The following is a 20063-nucleotide window of genomic DNA, read 5'->3' on the forward strand; positions in this document are numbered from 1 at the left end:
ATCAACCCATCCATTTTGCACCTTAATCGCCTTAATGGAATTTTTCATCCCCCTTGCTTTAACACATCTATGGAAATACTTGGAGTTATCATCCCCCTCCTTGAGCCATTTCGATTTCGACATTTGGAACACACTTGCATCTTTACTTTTAAGAAGTTTCCACATCTCATCAAACTTAGCTTTCCTCAATTCAACATCTTCACTACTTAAAACCCCCAACTCCCCTTTGACATCAAGATCCGCTATATCCTTCACTAAATAAGCTACCTTCGTATCAATATCACCGTATTCAAGTGTGTTCCAAAATCTAATTGCCTCTTTTAAGAACTTTAATTTATTCTTCAAGACCACCCCCATCCAACTGGAAGCATTTTGGTTTCTCCAAACCTCTTCTACCAAAGTCTTGAACCTTTTATTCTCCAACCAAAAGTTGTTGAAGCGGAAAGGTTTTGGACCCCACTCCACATTACCACTTTTGAGAATCAAAGGGCAATGATCCGAAATTGTTCTAGGAAGCACCCATAGGGATGTACTCCCCCAACAACTATTCCAACCTTCCGAAATAAGGGCCCTATCAATCCTACTCATAGCTTGTCCACTTGCATGATACCATGTGAATTGTCGACCAAAGGGGATAACATCAATAAAGTCCACATTAACCACAAAAGAGCTAAACAAGATGATTTCCAATGCCATATTTAAGGATGCTTCCAAATTTACACCCCTCCTCTCCTCAACATGACTCACCGCGTTGAAATCTCCCACCATACACCACACTCCATCACCAAAAGTATTTTTTTTATCAAGAGTAGTTTCTCCCACAATCTTTGTTTTGCCACCAAATCACACTTAGAGTAAATATTCACCACCAAACATCTCTCCCTAGATCTACCCCATGTTGAGGCAAAATCCCTAATTAATTTTAAAGATAATAAACCAATATGATTAAAGAATTAATGGACTTTGATTAATTCCTTGGTATTTAACTTGTGCTATTGAGTGTTTTACTAAGACAGGAACAAGGTTTAGATCATACCAAGAATCAAGAAATCAAAGGACATTTGAATTCATGATCTAACACTGAGGTCAGAAAGTTAGATCAGAATGTTGCTTGAAGATCAGAATGTTCAAGCAGAGATCAGAAGGTTGTTCTTAAACAAGCCAAGAGTCTCAAGAACTTTGATCAAAGGTCATGCAAGGCACATGTGACATGGGTATATGTCCAGAAGAGTACATTTGCATGGATCAATCAAGCAATAAAGGCATATACAAGGGTTATGTCAAAGAAGGCATTCAATGTTCATTTAAGACTATGAACATTGATGTACTAGGAATATTTCACAAAGGAATATCATCCTAGATGTTATTATCACTGCTCTTCATTATTGTTTCACTATTAGGATTTGATTACATCAAATGATAGTCTTACAAATCATCCTAAGTGAAACAGATGGAACATTCTGATGATCAGAATGTTCAAGCTCAGCTCATGCTTACTTTATGAACAGTATAGTAGGTGAAAAACAAAAAGCAAAAGCAAAGCAAAACTGTCATCCTCAACAAGAGATAGACACGTCTGAGAGTTGGTACTGAACAAGGACAACACAATCTCTCAAAGCATGGGCATGAAGATGCAGAATCCCATTAAATCCTCCTGCACCGGTTCCAAGACAAAATCTGGGAAAGGAACATTCTGATGTATGAAGAAAAGTCCATACATTGGTTATTGTCCAGAAATTCATATGAAAAGCATATGCATAGCCCAGAACTTCATGTGTTCATTCATACATGATGAACCCAGATGAAGAACATGATGAACCCAGATGAAGATCATCATGAACACAACAACATTCCGATGTTCATCAGAGATCAGAATGTTTGCCCAAAATTTCAAGTTAAAGCTTGTGGGACCCAGGACACATGGCATAACACCATTGGACATCCTACAACGGCTATATGAGCCCAAAGACTCTATAAATAGAGATCAAGGCATTAGCAAAACTTGCACCATTGCAAAGCATACAAGAAAACAACTCTGATTTTGTTTGAAGCTTTTGCAAACTGAAATTGATCAATCTCTAAGTCTTTCATCAACTTAGTGCAAATCAATACTCTTGTTATCTGTAGGATAACCTCTTCTTCTTCTTCCACTGTTTGTTTTACAAACATCCAACTTCCATACAAATTGTAACAAAGTCTCATCTAGCTTTTAGAGGTCCTAAAGTGTTAGGTTGAGCAAAGGTTGTAAAAGTCTAAGTGGTTAACTTAGCAAGAAGGTGCAAGCCTGCTGAGGCTTAGAGAATACAGGATTGTAATTGTTCAGGTGAACAAGATTGTAAGGTGCAGGACTTGATAGGTTATCTCAAGCATCTTAGTGGAAACTCTCACAGGATTGTGAGGAGTGGACTAGCCCACATTAGGTGAACCACTATAACTCTTTGTGTGTTCTTTCTTTCTTCTCTATACTCTTTTATTTACAGTATACACAACACACACTTACACTTATACTTTAGTAAACAATTTTGTTTATGAACTTCAGAACATTCTGAAGTCAGAAAGTTAACATAATTCCAAGTAAACAACTTGAGAATCATTTTTAAGTTTCAGGATAATTTTTAAAGGGTCACAATTCAAACCCCCCATTCCTTGTGACTATTTTATCTACTTCAATTGGTATCAGAGCCAGGCTCTAAGGGTTTGAACACTTAAACAAGTGTTAGAGAAAAGATTCAGGAAGTATGTCTAAAGTCAAGTACATAGCTGAAGGAGGATCTTCAAATAGACCACCACTTTTTGATGGATCAAACTACTACTTCTGGAAAGGCAAGATGGAACTCTTTTTCAGATCTCAAGACAATGATATGTGGGCAGTCATCACAGATGGAGACTTTGTTCCAACAACCAAAGAAGGAGCTGTCAAAGCAAAAAGTGCATGGTCAACAGATGAAAAAGGTCAGGTATTACTAAATTTTAAAGCTAGACTCTTTCTATCATGTGCACTAACCATGGAAGAAAGTGAAAGAGTTGATGAATGTACAAATGCTAAAGAAGTATGGGATACTCTGAAAATACATCATGAGGGTACATCTCATGTCAAAGAAACTAGAATTGACATTGGAGTTAGAAAATTTGAAGTCTTTGAAATGAGTGAAAATGAAACCATTGATGAGATGTATGCCAGATTTACTACAATAGTAAATGAAATGAGATCTCTTGGAAAGGCATATTCTACTCATGATAGAATTAGAAAAATACTGAGATGTCTTCCAAGTGTGTGGAGACCTATGGTCACTGCAATCACTCAGGCCAAAGATTTAAAATCTATGAACCTGGAAGATCTCATTGGTTCACTAAGAGCTCATGAAGTTGTACTTCAAGGAGACAAACCAGTGAAGAAGGTAAAAACACTTGCTTTGAAAGCATCTCAGCAAACCCCATCAGTTGCTGATGAAGATGTGCAAGAACCACAAGAATTAGAAGAAGTTCATGAAGAAGAAGCTGAAGATGAACTTGCACTAATCTCTAAAAGAATTCAAAGGATGATGTTGAGAAGAAATCAGATCAGAAAGAAGTTTCCAAAGACCAACATCAGCATCAAAACTGAAGCTGACAAAAGTCAAGTCACTTGCTATGGATGCAACAAAACTGGACATTTCAAAAATGAATGTCCTGACATCAAAAAGGTTCAAAGAAAACCTCCTTTCAAGAAGAAAGCAATGATCACTTGGGATGACATGGATGAATCAGATTCTCAAGAAGATGCAGATACAGACATGGGACTGATGGCTCAGTCAGATGATGAGGAAGAGGTAATTATCTATAAAACTGATTCTCTATATAAAGATCTTGAAAATAAAATTGATAGTCTCTTATATGATTCAAACTTCTTAACTAATAGATGTCACTCTTTAATTAAAGAACTTTCTGAGATAAAAGAAGAAAAAGAAATACTTCAAAACAAGTATGATGAGTCTAGAAAGACCATAAAAATTCTGCAAGATTCTCATTTTGACATGTCAGAAAAACAAAGAGAGATAAACAGAAAACAAAAAGGCAATATGTCTGTACCTTCTGAAGTACAAAAGGAAAACATACTTTTGAAAAAGGAAGTTGAAACATTGAAAAAGGATCTGACAGGGTTTATAAAATCTACAGAAACTTTTCAAAACATAGTAGGATCTCAAAATGAAAGTACTAAGAAATCTGGCTTAGGCTTTAAGGATCCAAGCAAAATTATTGAAAGTTTTGTACCTAAAGCTAAAATAAGAGTTAAATGCTGTTTCTGTGATAAGTATGGACATAATGAATCAGTATGTCATGTTAAGAAAAAATTTGTCAAACAAAACAATTTAAATCTTAGTTCAGAACGTTCTCATCTCAATAGATCAGAAAGTTCACAAAAGGCTGAAAAGACTAAGAAGACATGTTTCTACTGTAACAAATCTGATCATAAAAGACAGAATGTTACTTTTAGAAAAGATCTCTTAGAAGAATTAACCCTCAAGGACCCAACATTACATGGGTACCTAAAATTTTTATCTTGTCAAATGTAGGTCCTGCCTCAGGGTGCAAGAACAAAACCATGGTACCTGGATAGTGGTTGTTCTAGGCACATGACAGGTGACAGGAATTGTTTTCTAACTTTTGAAAAGAAGGATGGAGGACTAGTGACATTTGGAAACAATGACAAAGGTAAAAGCAGAGGTAAAGGTACTATAGGTAATCTTAACTCTACTAAAATAGAAAATGTTCAGTATGTGGAAGGTTTAAAACATAATCTACTTAGCATAAGTCAATTGTGTGATAGTGGATTTGAAGTTATCTTTAAACCTAACATATGTGAAGTCAGACAAACCTCCTCTAACAAATTGTTTTTCTCTGGTTCAAGAAGAAAGAACTTATATGTTTTAGAACTGAATGATATGCCTGCTGAATCTTGTTTTATGTCTCTTGAAAAAGACAAATGGATCTGGCACAAAAGGGCTGGTCATATAAGCATGAAAACCATTGCTAAACTTTCTCAACTTGATCTAGTTAGAGGTTTGCCTAAGATTAGCTTTGAAAAGGACAAAATCTGTGAAGCATGTGTTAAAGGTAAACAAGTAAAAAGTAGTTTTAAAACTATTGAGTTTATCTCAACTCAGAAACCTTTAGAGCTTCTTCATATTGATCTTTTTGGTCCTGTTCAAACTGCAAGTCTAACTGGCAAAAGATATGGATTTGTTATTGTTGATGATTTCTCCAGATTTACATGGGTTCTATTTTTAAAACATAAAGATGAATCTTTTGAAGCATTTCAAAACTTTTGCAAAAGAGTTCAAAATGAAAAAGGTTATAATATCATCACAGTTAGGAGTCATCATGGAGGAGAATTTGAAAATGCATCCTTCAAAACATTCTTTGATGAAAATGGTATTAAACATAATTTTTCTTGTGCAAGAACTCCACAACAAAATGGAGTTGTTGAAAGAAAAAATAGAACCTTGCAAGAAATGGCAAGAACAATGTTAAATGAATCAAATGTTGAAAATTACTTTTGGGCAGAAGCCATTAACACATCTTGTTACATTTTGAATAGAGTTTCTATAAGAAAGGTTCTTAACAAAACCCCATATGAACTCTGGAAAAATATTAAACCTATCATATCTTACTTTCACATATTTGGCTGCTATTGTTACATACTGAACAATAAAGAAAAATTGGGTAAGTTTGATCCTCTTTTTAGGATACTCTACAACTTCTAAAGGTTATAGAGTGTACAATCTAAAAACCCAGACAGTTGAAATTAGTATGCATATCATATTTGATGAATATGATGAACATTCTCAACCTAAAGAGAATGAAGACACTGAAGTACCAACACTTCAGAATGTTCCAATTCAAAATACTGTGAACACAGTAGAGAAAGAAGATGATCAGAATGTTCAGGATCAATCTTTTCAAAGTCCACCTAGAAGCTGGAGAATGGTAGGGGATCATCCTACTGATCAAATCATTGGAAGCACAACTGATGGTGTAAGAACCAGATTGTCCTTTCAAGATAACAACATGACAATGATCTCTCAAATGGAACCCAAGTCAATCAATGAAGCCATTATTGATGACTCTTGGATTGAGGCCATGAAGGAAGAACTTTCTCAGTTTGAAAGAAACAAAGTTTGGAACTTGGTTCCAAATAATCAAGATAAAACCATCATTGGAACAACATGGGTTTTCAGAAACAAACTTGATGAAGAAGGTAAGGTTGTCAGAAACAAAGCAAGGTTAGTTGCTCAAGGTTACAACCAACAAGAAGGTATTGACTATGATGAGACTTTTGCACCAGTTGCAAGGTTAGAAGCAATTAGAATTCTTCTTGCTTATGCTGCACATAAAAGCATTAAACTTTTTCAAATGGATGTGAAAAGTGCATTTTTAAATGGTTTTCTAAATGAAGAAGTTTATGTAAGTCAACCACCTGGATTCATAGACAAAGAAAAACCAAATCATGTTTTCAAATTAACAAAAGCTATTTATGGTCTTAAACAAGCTCCTAGAGCTTGGTATGACAGACTTAGCACATTTTTAATTGAAAATGGTTTTTCAAGAGGAAAAATTGATACCACACTTTTTAGAAAAACACATAATACTGACTTGCTTATTGTTCAAGTATATGTGGATGACATCATTTTTGGTGCTACTAAAATAAAAATGTGTGAAGAATTTTCCAACCTTATGCAAAGTGAATTTGAGATGAGCATGATGGGTGAACTTGGTTTTTTCCTTGGTTTACAAATCAAACAACATTCAAATGGAATTTTCATAAGTCAAGAAAAGTATGTCAAAGACATTCTTAAGAAATATAAAATGAATGAGGCAAAAATCATGAGCACCCCTATGCATCCATCTTCAAGTTTAGATAAGGATGAGAGTGGAAAATCTATTTCTGAAAAAGAATATAGAGGCATGATAGGTTCATTATTATATTTGACTGCTAGCAGACCTGATATAGTGTTTGCAGTAGGATTATGTGCTAGATTTCAAACATGTGCAAAAGAATCTCACTTAACTGCAGTTAAAAGAATCTTTAGATATCTAGTAGGTACTACTGATCTTGGCCTTTGGTATAGAAAAGGTTCTAGTTTTGATCTTGTAGCCTATTGTGATGCTGATTATGCTGGAGACAAAGTTGAGAGGAAGAGCACAAGTGGATCCTGTCAATTCTTAGGACAAGCATTGATTGGATGGTCTTGTAGAAAGCAAAACACTATTGCACTCTCCACAACTGAAGCTGAGTATGTATCTGCAGCTAGTTGCTGCTCTCAAATTTTATGGGTAAGAAATCAGCTGGAAGATTACTCTCTAAGGTACACAAGTGTTCCTATTTATTGTGACAATACAAGTGCAATTAATCTTTCTAAGAATCCTATTCAGCATTCTAGGTCTAAGCATATTGAAATAAAACATCATTTCAATAGAGACCATGTTCAGAAAAAGAATATTGCATTAAGCTTGTTGATACTGAAAATCAATTGGCTGACATTTTCACAAAACCCCTTGTTGAGGATAGATTCAATTTTCTTAAAGAAAAATTGTTAATCATGAAAAATCCCAATAAAGATTGATTACTGATCACTAAGGGCCTTAAACTAAACCCCTTGATGTCATCTGATACAAATCAGATAGATCCATCTCAATCTCACACTCTTCAGAATGTTCCTGAGTTCAGAATGTTCATCAGGTCAGAATGTTCAAATGATCAGAATGTTCATTGCAATATTCATACGATCAGAACATTCACAAGAATGTTCATCTGAGTTTATCCATTCATGATGTTCTTGAAACTTCAATATCTTCAAGTTCCGTCAATTTAGACACCGTTGTTTTATCCACCACCTCAAAGTTAATACCATTATATTTTTGCAAGGAAAAAATGCGGGAAGCATCTAATTCCTTCCTACAAGTACCTGACAAAGCTATCAAAGGAGTTTCCGATTCCAAAGCCCCCGATTCCTCCAAAATCAACCGAAGACCCGAAGCCGAAGTCCCCGGACCACCACCACCTACATTTAGAGCGCCTAATGATTCTTCCACCACCTTGTCTCCCCTCTCCATCGACTGCTCTAAAATTTTCGAGCTTGTTGCACCTAAACCCCCCTTTCGTTTCACACCTCCCTTGCCATCCTTGATCGCCTTCGCAAATTGAAAACATATTGGAACACCTACAAGGGCTGCTTTTCCTCTATTGTTGTTTTTCTTTCTGCCCCTCCTGTGAATGAAGTTGTCTTGAGTATTTGTGTAATCTGAAATTGTCTCTTCAGAGTCCAAATCTTTAGCATGAGAAACAAGCCCATTGACATTACAAGGCCCAAGTGATCCACCTCCCAACCACTGACCCGATCCAACCTCTGCCCCACCCGTCTGCAAAAAATCAAAACCTCCTAGCCCCACACAGTTGACCTGCGCAGCATGAACATGGGCCCCCAAAGAATCCTCTACGCGCGTCTCTGAATCCTTAGAGGAGGCAGCCACGCGCGCAACTGTTTCCTGGGAGGAGGCAAGCTAGTGGGTCACACATCCCACCTCCCCCAAAGCGCCATTTGGCAACTAGTGGCCCCCCTCTCTAGCCTTACACGCTCCCCCACTTTCCAACATCAAAACTTCCTCCACAAACTTGGACACATGTCCATCATCCACTTGAACAACAGGTTCTTTATCACACAAAACCCTCTCCTTTTCCTGCAAAAATGGAATAGGCCCCTCGGAATAGCCTTTAAGTCTTACACCCTCTAGTGATGACATAGGAGGGAGTATGTCACAATCAGCTCCTAGACTGCCAGCAGGTACTGTTTCTTCTCCCTCTTCCTGGGAACCTTCATCCTAACACGGAAATGGAGTCCTCCTCCTCCACATCCATGTCCGGCCGCCCCTCCTCTTCCTCCTCCCAGACCCCATACCTCTCTTTAGACATCTCAGACTCCACCTCCCCTTCTTTAAACATGGGAACACCCTCCACCACCCAAATACTAAAGACAGCTCCCATAACTTTAACCTTCATCTCTTCATCAATTCTTCCCATCCTCTTAGTGGAAATCAAGAGATTGGCCACATCCATTCTATTTCTAGTGGTTGTTTCTTCATCAAAGTCAATGAAAGTTCCAAAGAAAGACCTCACTTTTTTGAAAAAATCTTCCTTCCAAATATGCAAAGGGATGCCTCTAATTTGCACCCAAGTTCTCCTAGAGGTAGCCACAATGTTAGGTGACCAAGGCACCACTTCAATGAACGTTGCACACCACCAATTCTTCTTTGCTGCCCTTGCTTCCGCTATAACCCCATTCCTATCTTCTTTTAACAGAACAAGCTTCTCCCCCAAGGGCACCACTTTAATGTCGCTCCACCCTTCCATGAATAAACAAGTTTGCAAGGCATCAGCTTCCAGATGAAACAACAATCGACCCACCATGGCATTCCACAGCTCTTCTAACATCACATCATCCGGGAGAAACTCAAGAGCAGGAACTTCCACCGGACTCTTACCCTCCAACACATTCCGATACGAAATTCCGGCCACCATCGGCTTCCCAACACCCACTGCCTTCTTACTAGCTGGAATAATCTGACCCCCTTTGTCTTCTCTATCAAACCTTGAAAGGTTCACCTTTAGTTTTAGGTTTCCCCACCACACCTCCTTCAAACTCTCCTCAAGCTCCACCACATCCGCCACCTCCCTAAACTTGATGAAAGCAAATCTTCTACCCCACTTGTCAAGTTTCTTTGCAATGAAAACCTCCCACACCCTACCAAACTTGAGAAAAAGCTTCCAAAGGTCTTCCATGGTAACCTCCTCTGAAAAGTTAGAGACAAAGAAGGAGATTGTAGGCACTTTGTCCTTATAAGGACCACCACGCCTTGTGGCTGCTGGTGGAGGACCTCTCACCTCACCTTTGTTTCCCTGAGATGCCCCTTGTATCCCTTTTCCCCTATCCTGAAATCGCCTCGCTCCTTCTCTCTCTTCTCTCTCTCTCCTCATTGTTTAGATTAATTTGTTTTCCATCAATTGAAAAAAAAAAAAGAAGTAGATGTTGAGTGTTGTTGAATGTTTTTCACCATGGTAAATGGTCTTAGTATGATATGATTAATAGGATTTACACTCAAAACTTTAAAAGTTTTATTTTTGTACATTCTTCCAATTAAATCACTCTATTATACCATATTTTTTAATTAGTTCATAAAACATCTTTTATATATAAGTATTTATTTCATATAATTTGATTAAATCCATACGAATAAGGCCCCGTTTGGATTGGCTTATTTTGAGCTTATATGGGCTTATCTACTCCCATAAGCCTTTTTAAAGGTGTTTGAGTAAATAAATAAAAATAGTTTATCATAGTTTCATAAGCTGCTTATGCCATATTTTAATAAGCCTAAATTTTCAGCTTACCCTCCGGCTTAACAAGGAGCTTATGAATTTATGTAACCTCATTCGATTCTCCCTGGATCCACATTTTTAAAACATATATTTTAATTTTTTTGTTTTTGTTTTTAGAAACAAACATATATTTTAATTATAATGTTAGTTATCTTTGGCGGTGCATGAGTAACAAAATTGCTATATACTTATCTTACCAAAGTAACACACATAACTAAGAATTTTTATTTTTGAAGGAAGATTTTTATTATTTTTTTTGTTTCGTAACAAAATGAAACTGAATAAATAAAACAAACTTAACTTGTCTTTTTTTGGTAACAAACTGTACACTATTATCTTTGATTTTTGTGGTTCGATTCTTTGATTTTTTTTGTTAAATTAAAAATATTTAAAATTTCGATAATTGCTTATGTAATGTCAGATCCAAAAACTTCAATTTATGTAAGTACTTTTTAGTGTACATATCTAAACATAAATAGCTTATCAAGTATAAGAGCTTATGATGTAAGCTCTAATATTATAAGCCCTAATGCCATAAGCATCTATATAAGCTGTTTATCTAAACGGGGCCTAAGTTGCAAACTCACTAAACCTTACAACGGATTCCCCACATCGAATTTTGTGGTTTGTGTTTGCACCTCTTCAAATAAAAGAATAAAAAAAACTAGAACAATGTGGACCTCCAATAATTATTTTATTTATTGTAAAAAACACAATTATTTAATTTTTATTTGTACACAAAAATCTTTATTCTACTTTTAAATTTTTGTTTTGTTTATTTAACAAGAAATTGATTTCCCCCACATTCCATTTATTGGTGACATGGTAATTGCTAGCACTTGTTAAGATTTTAATTGGTATAATTCCTATCAAGTTTTTGTATTTTGAATAAAACTTGTGTTGATGTATATAGTTCTTGTAACAGGTGATGCCCATTTTGTTTTTGTCATTGAAAGTTTAGATGAATCGGATTCCAAGGCTCAATAGGGTTACGACAGGCAATACCATTTTTACTCGTGCTCTCTGATCATGCGTGTCTGTGTTTTTTGATCATGTTCATTCAAGAAAAACCAGTAGTAGTTATAATGTTTTTCATGCTGTCCAAAGACAACAATGCATTGAGCTATAGTTTGCCTCAAACCACTTAGGTATATATATATGGGAAATGTGTTTTGTTTAAATGCTTAGATTGAGAAGATGTGATTATATTTTATTTTTGTGCAGTTCGTTTTCTCGACAATCTATTGTTGGAAACTATGAAGAAAACAACGCAAGAAAGATGGAAGAATTTCTTAATGTCTCCTGAGAAGCTCACCTATTTGCATATTCTAATGGAAGAGGGATTTATCTGTATGTGTGAATTGTGAATGCGAGCGATTTATTTTCATGTGGAATTGCCTATACTATTGGCTTGATTATAAAAAAGAACTATTATTTAGCATGAAGTTTGCGATTTTGATATGTATTTTATGGTTTTTGTGAGTCTTGAATTGGATATATTGGTTGTCTCCTACCATTCAGGCTAAATATTTTGCTTGAGGAAATTTTAAGTTCTTAAGCAAAGAACGTATTGAATTTCATTCTTCCTTTTTTTCTTTATCAAAATATAACATTGTGTTGTGTTATGCAATAAAACTAGATGAGTATATCGAGTCTTTAAAATAAAGAGCATATTGAATTCTTGCTGGTGTGTTGGTTATGCTGATTTCCCCTATATAGTGTTGCGTTTGTTGCCCTTCAAAATTGACGCTCCTATATTATGTTATTTAATCATGTTGGCGATTCAGGCGCGTAAAGGGAATTCCTTACCTATTTTGGCTTGTTGAAGTCTTTAGCCGCTTATTAACAGGTGGAAGCAAGCCATTTATTTCTGCTTGGATTATGTGTTGGTGGCTACTGCTTTGTAGCTGACAAATTGTGTTGTACGGGGTGCATTAGGCTTCTTGATTGAAACTGATGTGGCTATCATGAGCATCCAGTGTCTAATCATCGAGTGTTCTAGATAGAATTGCATCGAATATACACAGGATTTTTTATAGTTGAAAATGCTTAACTTTGAATGGATGGCTCACCTACACATCATGAATTCCAACACTGTGATTTCAACCACGAGCCCCAAAACTCATCGCGTCACTGCAGCCTCATCTTACACACATTCGCGAGCTGCAAGCATTCTTTTGCTTCCCATTATCAGTATTATTATTTCTACTTGTGTTTGAATTTGCTCTTTTAGGTTATCGTCTCTACTTTTGGTTGCTTTATTTCTGCACAAGTTCGATCTTGGTTTGCAATATAACCGTCATAATATGCTCTCAGTTCTCATTACTCTGTTGATGTATTGGCCTTATTCTCATTATTTAATAGTCATAGTATCTATTCCTCAATGAATTAGCAATGCCATTCACAACTTTTTTATATTTTGGAAATACACAATATGAGAAATGGTATAAAACTATATTTGAATTTAATTTTGGAAACTTTCAAGCAATTAGGTACGAATGATTAAGCAATTAAGCGTTACACCCCGCAGGTCCTCCAAATTCAACTGATAATCCAACATCTTTGTCCTCAATGTATTCAGCACCAAAGCATACAAATTTGGAAGTGTAAATATGTCCATCGTCTTTTTCAAGTGGTTGATTTTGTCCAAAATCATTAACAAATTCAGGATTCTTAAAATAAGACCCATGATTTGAAATGCCCATGGGAAATTCTCCGCATCCCATTGAAGGACTACGGGTACCCAAAGGAGTTGTTGTTATAGCCATCCACGCCACTTCATCAACGTATGTCATGTTCGAGAATAAAGATGCCGGAAAATATCCAATTTCCTTCTTCTCTACACTAACCCACCAATCTTTTGTTGTTGGATCCTGCATACATTGATCAACTTTTATGAGAATACCAATTGTTTTTTGTCAAGAAAATTATAAAAGAAATACCAATAATATGAAAATTACCTGGAAGATAGAAAGTGGAAGATTGATAACAAGTCCATTAAGGAAGGATGTTTTGTTGAATGATTGACCTGGAGTAATTGTATTATCGGCTTGAACAAAACCTGAACAATCTAAATTGTAGCATCCCGTCTTCTTGAAAGAATCATTCTGTTAATTTACCAAAAGCTTTTATATGCCATCAAGTTATAAGATCTTAGTGGTAAACAATATTAAAAACATTTTAAAAAACTTACCGTCCAAAAGACAAAAAAATGAGTTAGGTCGTCATTGTATAATTGAGGAAGCACCTAACATAATTTTGAGTCTATGTTAGACATTGTATATAATATTACAAAATTAACAAGCTGTTCACAAAAAACTCAAAAAAAAAATAAAAAAAATTACATAAATTTATACTCACATGCCATCCAATTGTGATTATATTAGAATTATCTGGAGGTCCACTTCGAACCCATATAACTGCAGAACTCGTTTGATCCTTCTCAACAATTGGATTATAAACACTAACTGTTCCACTAACTCCGTGCATCTTAGTACCAATTGTTGGACGGAGAATTACTCCCGCAAACTATAAAACTCAATATCATAAGGAGCGTTTAAAATCGAAAAGTTACAACGGTAATTATTACATAAAAGTATCAAAATAAACGGTAAAGCCAACGAAAAATAGAAACTAAAAACAAAATTAAAAAAAAAAAAAAAAAATCACTTCTAAACATCTGAATGATCATAACAATACCAATAACTATACAAAATCCAAAGAAATACATGTTAAACAACAAGATTTTGACCAAACAATTAATATGTCAATATAGGTTATCTCAAAATTAATATCAATGCAATGATCAATTATATATCAAAACTTTGTATACTAAAATTAATTTCAATACAACAAATAAAACATATTAAATTAAGAGACCAAATTCAAGTAAAAGAAGCACTTGGTTTGAGTCAAAGTCAAAAGTAAATACATGACTGTAACTATAAAGGGAGTATACATACATCAGTGGTGTTGCCGCTGTTGAGATCCTTTAAATCTTGTGGAATCATACGAGCTCGAACGCAACATATGGCTATTCGCCAAACAAATGACAAATAAAAATACATTGATCATCATTTTCAAAATTCACCTCTCTAATCTCAAATTTTGGAAGTGTTTTTCGGTGTGTAGAATAAACTACGTGAGTTCTCTATTTAAAGAGAAAATTCACATATTAGATAGATTTAGTACAAAAATATCTTAAATTGAGTACTCAGTATCAAAATTTATTGGAGTGCATAGCAAAATATTTTAGATTGCGTTTCAAAATATTTTAACAAAACTTAGGGAGTAAGAAAACACTTTCTAATAATGATTAAAATAATTATTTAATTTAACATCTCTAAATAATAAAATATATATATATATATATATATTCGCTTGTGTTTATTTCGTTCACATAATTATGTATCCTCCTCCACCTCCGACGACCCCCTTTATTAGAAAGGGTCTAGTTCTTTTAGTAATTGGGACGGCCGTCGGAACGGTTTTGTTGTATGCCGTTGGCGCAGATATTTGGTTTTTAATCAAATACCTGCGTCAAAGACTACGTGAAAGAGAAGAAAGAGAACGACAACGTGAGAGAGAAGAAAGAGAACGTCACCATAGGAGAGCCGCATTTATGACAGGCTTATGGTGGCCACGTGAAAGAGAAGAATGAGTGAATGGTTGGTGATTATTCAAGTTTCTAATTGTTCTTTTGGTGACATGATTTGGAGAAGAAGATAAAGTTCAAGAAGGGCAAATGCTAACCATAAAGGAACTGTTATATATAGCGAAATATTGGCATCTAGATTGTGGATGGAAGGTGAGTAAAAACACTTTATTCAATGTTGCAACTGTTATATCATTATATGCAGATTTTGATATTATTTTTCTACACTAAATTATGCAGTTAAACAGTAAAAAGTGATGGTCTTGGTTGAAGCATTGCTAATATGATATGATAATGTGTTGCTTGGCTTCGGATTTGGTTGGCATGTTCAAGATGTAAAAGTAAAATCTTTGAGAGTTCTATCATATGTGGATCCTTCAATTTGCTGAAATTTTTCCTCAAAAACATTGTTGATTGATGAAGCTGCACTTGTTTGGAAAATTCTTGAACAATGATTCTCACAAGGCGACATATTTTGCGTTTCCGACATTCAAGACGATTTCAGCAAGGAACCCTGGATATTTCAAATTATTTCACACAGTTAACATCGATGCGCTGATTTGGCATTTTTTTTCATTTTTTATTATTTTTAATTGGCCACGCGTAAAAAAATATTTCCACATCAGATTTTAATTTTAAAAAATTATAAAAACAATAAAAATCCTCAGTTTTTTTTTTCCAAAAGTCGAAAAAATAATTTTAACAAAGTTCAGAAAAAATATTAAGATTTTTTCCGAAATATAAAAAAAACAGAAAAATCGAAAAAAAAATTAGATTTTTTTTTCAAAAATTAGAAGAAAAAAAAACTATTAAGATTTTTTTCAATTAAAAAGATTTTAAAAAATTCTGGAATTTAATTTTCAAATTAAAAAAAAGGTGAGATTTTTTAAAAAAATTCTGGAAAAAAATTTAATTTTTAAAAATTTGGATACAAATTTAGAGGGTTTTAAAAAAGTCATGGAAATTCCATTTTTCCTAGAATTAAGCTTTTCCTTAGAGGAGGTAGAAATCATAAATCTTATATTTGTGGAATGAAATGATGTTTTTTCCCAATATGATATTAAAATTGTGGAATAAAATTTTCGAATAAAAAATCTGAATTTTTTCTATATTTGTATACAGATTTTTAAAAAAAATTCAGATTTTTTTTAAAAAAAAAAAAAAAAAATCTGACCTCTTTTGTAATTTTGAAAATTAAATTCCAGAATTTAAAAAAAAAATCTGATTATATTTTCTGATTTTTTAAATTTTTGAAAAAAAAATCTAATTTTCTTTTTAATTTTTAAATTTTTTGGAAACAAATATGACTATTTTTCTGTTTTTTTATATTTCGTAAAAAATCTTAATATTTTTTTTGAACTTTTTAAAAATTATTTTTCGATTTTTTAAAATTTTGGAAAATAACTGGATATTTTTAAATTTATTTTCAAATACTTTAAAAATAAAATCTGATGTGGATATATTTTTAACACGTGGCCAATTAAAAAAAATAAAAAATGAAAAAAAAGCCAAATCAGCGCCACGTAAGCGAATTTGCTGAGTTGGATGGGGGAGGGGTGTTTTCTGAAAAAAAAAAGTTTTACAAGGATGCAAATCAAACCAAAAATCTTACAGGTGCGATAATCGAAAATGACCTATATGACAGAGATGAAAAACACTATTAACCCCAAAATTTTAATGTGTATATTCTTGTACCACAGCGATAACTCAAACAAAGGAATAGACAACCAAATGAAGCAAAAATTAAAAAGAAATGTATATTATGCAGCTTGAAAATTGAAGACAATCAAACATGAAAGAATAGTGGTTTGTAAATTGCAAGTGACATATTCCTAAAACATATGCCAAGTTTTTTATGTTAAAGAATTAAATAAAAGTGACATGATGGTATAAATCTTGTAGCTCAACAATCACTCGTCTATCTCACCCAATATGGTGGATTTGGCCTAGACCAATCATACAATGGTAAAAGCAATCAATTTCATGTTAAAATTCATGATAATAGGATATAAAAATGTAGTAATATAAATTAACAAAATAAGAAAAAGAGTGGACACCTTATAATATTATATAACAATAACAAAGCTTCAACAAATAACTTTAGAGAGAACCTCGTTTGGTCGATTAAATTATTTAACATATTTCTTTTCTATTTTAGTTTTTGCTTATGTCTATCTATGCAACATCCAACAAAAGTATAAATTGTTTCAATGTTTCCCTTATAAAAAAAAAAAAAAAAACAAAAAAAAATCATGCATTCTTATTATCATATATGCTTTTGGAATTCATGAAACAAAAAATAAATCTGCAAGAAGAAAGAGTTCAGGAAAGAAAAGTGAAACAAAATAAGTAAGTGGTCACTACTAATAAAAGAAAAATTAGGGAGGGAAATTAGTGACGAAAAAAATAAAATTGCTAATAAATTCTTTGGTCGCAAAATTTAGTGACGGAATTAGAGAGGGATTTCACGTTTTCCCTCTCTAAATTTTCCTCACTAATTTTTTCTTTTTTAGTAGTGGGTAGAGAGGGAGAAAGGAACGCAAGGATTGTGAGAACTAAGAAGTAAAAAGAGTTCAACTATGTATATAAGAAAATGAATCATCACTTAAACAATCATTCTGATTGCTCTAAATTAATTGTTTCATCTCACTAAATTTTACTCACTACGTCCTAAATTATAGGTCGTTTTGAAAAAATAATTATTCTAAATTATAAATTTTGATATTATAAAAATATGCATCTATCTTCTACACCATAGCAGGGACGGATCTAGAAATTTTGATTTGCGGGGACAAAATTTTATACTCAACATTTATATAAAAATAAATCAATGCAAGAGTGATACAATAAAGACATAATTATCAAGATGCAAAAATTGGAGAATACAAAAATTATATCATTTTGTACCAAAAAATTGGAGACACATCAATATCTACTAATTATATTTATATGTATGTCTTCATATTTTAAAATTATAGCATGATTTTTTCATTTCAACACTATCACATACATATTTTTCTCTATATGTGAGCAAATAATCATCCACCAATTTATCTCTCATAATTTTACGCGTTTATTTATTCATAAATCCAATTCAATATTTTTTTGTGAGGGTAATTTTTCATTTTGCGAGATCTAACACAAATTATACAATCACTAATAGCAAAACATATATAAGTTTGTTGTGTTAAGATCCTCTCCATTTATAAAAATAAATAGAAGATGCAATTTGGAAAGAGATAGACACAAAAAATAGATGGTGAATCCTACCATTAAGTGAGTTCCACCATCATTAACTTTTTACTTTTTTATGTGTCTCTATCTCTCTAAATAAAATAAATGAAAAAATTATAAATGAAGATAATCTTAACTCAAGTTTGAGATGGCAGCTGCCCCCAATTGGTTGGCCTTAGATCCGTGCATGCACCATAGTAATAAGTTTCTAAATTATGATTGTAATAAATCATACTTTTTTTTTTTTTGACGGATTGTAATAAATCATACTTTGTTAAAAGGGAAGTTGTTTCGGTCCACATAGAGATTTGGACTAAAAATGTACTTGTATAGATTTGGTATAAGATTAGGCAATTTAACACTAAGTTTGTTTAAGATTGATTTTCTTTGTTTCTAACCACATTTTCCTTTAAATTAGCCAAATATACAAACCATTATTCCACTGCAAAAAGAAATTGGAAAGGAAAAAAATGGTTGGATTCCCTTTCAATTGGAAGGGAAATTATTTGAAGATTAAACAAATATTGATATTGATAGATGGGACCAGGAAATGAACCGTGACAACAACAAAACTATTATCAAGAATCATATCCATTTGATGTGGGACTAAATCCCACCGAGTGATCTGATAGACTCTGATACCATGACACGAAAATCGGGAACTAATTCATTCATACAAAGCCGGCTTGTACGGTGAGGAGTGTCTCATCTTTATAAACTCTCTCAAAAATCATATTTATTCAATGTGAGACTAACAAAAAAAAATTTACTTGGATATGTGAACCGTAGGTAATTGGTTCGTGATTTATGCTTTGTCTTCTTTATTATTCAAAAGATGGTATACTAAATTAAATTTGTTAACTTCACAATTTGATCTGTTTCTCTATTTGTCACAACACAACTATCACAATTCGGTGGTGAATCATCACAACTACGCCAGATTCGATAGACATAACATTGCCTATTGAAAGAATTGAAATTTTGATATTCATGCGATTTATTCCACATTGAAAAACAAATTCTTATACACAATTTACACACAAGTGGTTGCAAGAGTATGTTAACATCAAAATTAATTGATTATTTTTAGCACAAAAGGCAAATAGTTATAGATGACAATGACATTGTAATGAATAAAAATAATATAAAGAGTAGTAGTATATAATTAAACAAGTATAATATTAGTCTTCCTAAATTTAGCTTAGTTGGTATAGACAATATATTCCGGATTCAAACACCAGCCACTAAAAAAAGTATAATATTAAGCAATTGATAAGTACCTTCAAAGCATGCAAAACATTAATAAAAAAAGGGAGGGGAAAAAGGTTAAATGCATTGTTTCCAACAACCTCCTACACCATGAAATTTCAACGAGAGCTCAAGCACATTCTAAGCATCAATGTGTATTTCAAGATGGGGAAAATTTTGTAAAATTCTAACAAAAGAAAATTACATTAATTAATACTTCTAGTTTTAAGCAGAAAGTAATACGGTTCCACAATATGTACTCGAAGTATCTATACTGTAAGACTTGGTCAATTTCAAAAATATCATAATATAATTATTTACCAAATCCATTTGTAGAATAAAATATGGTTGAACATACTAATTTATTGCATAATAATTACAACAGTACATATAAATGTAGAAAAAAACATACAAATAAGAGAATTCTTAACTGAATCAGAAACATTATAAGTGTAGTTATTTTCCCTCAAAAAAAATAAGTGTAGTTATTTCCAATGAAATTTTCTTCAATAT

The 20063-nt window shown here is 33.3% G+C and overlaps 1 protein-coding gene across 1 annotated transcript; it reads right to left on the reverse strand.

The window, feature by feature from the left end:
- Positions 1-12924: 12924 nt before the first annotated feature.
- On the reverse strand, positions 12925-13903 carry LOC11437385 (uncharacterized). The gene is made up of 4 exons (XM_003615170.2): positions 13775-13903; positions 13608-13661; positions 13375-13521; positions 12925-13287 (listed from the first exon to the last, which is right to left on the reverse strand). Exons 1-4 carry the CDS (start codon positions 13901-13903, stop codon positions 12925-12927), a joined length of 693 nt encoding a protein of 230 aa, XP_003615218.2.
- Positions 13904-20063: the final 6160 nt, after the last annotated feature.

This window comes from Medicago truncatula, chromosome 5 (assembly GCF_003473485.1).
Source record: "Medicago truncatula cultivar Jemalong A17 chromosome 5, MtrunA17r5.0-ANR, whole genome shotgun sequence".
Lineage (NCBI taxonomy): Eukaryota > Viridiplantae > Streptophyta > Magnoliopsida > Fabales > Fabaceae > Medicago > Medicago truncatula.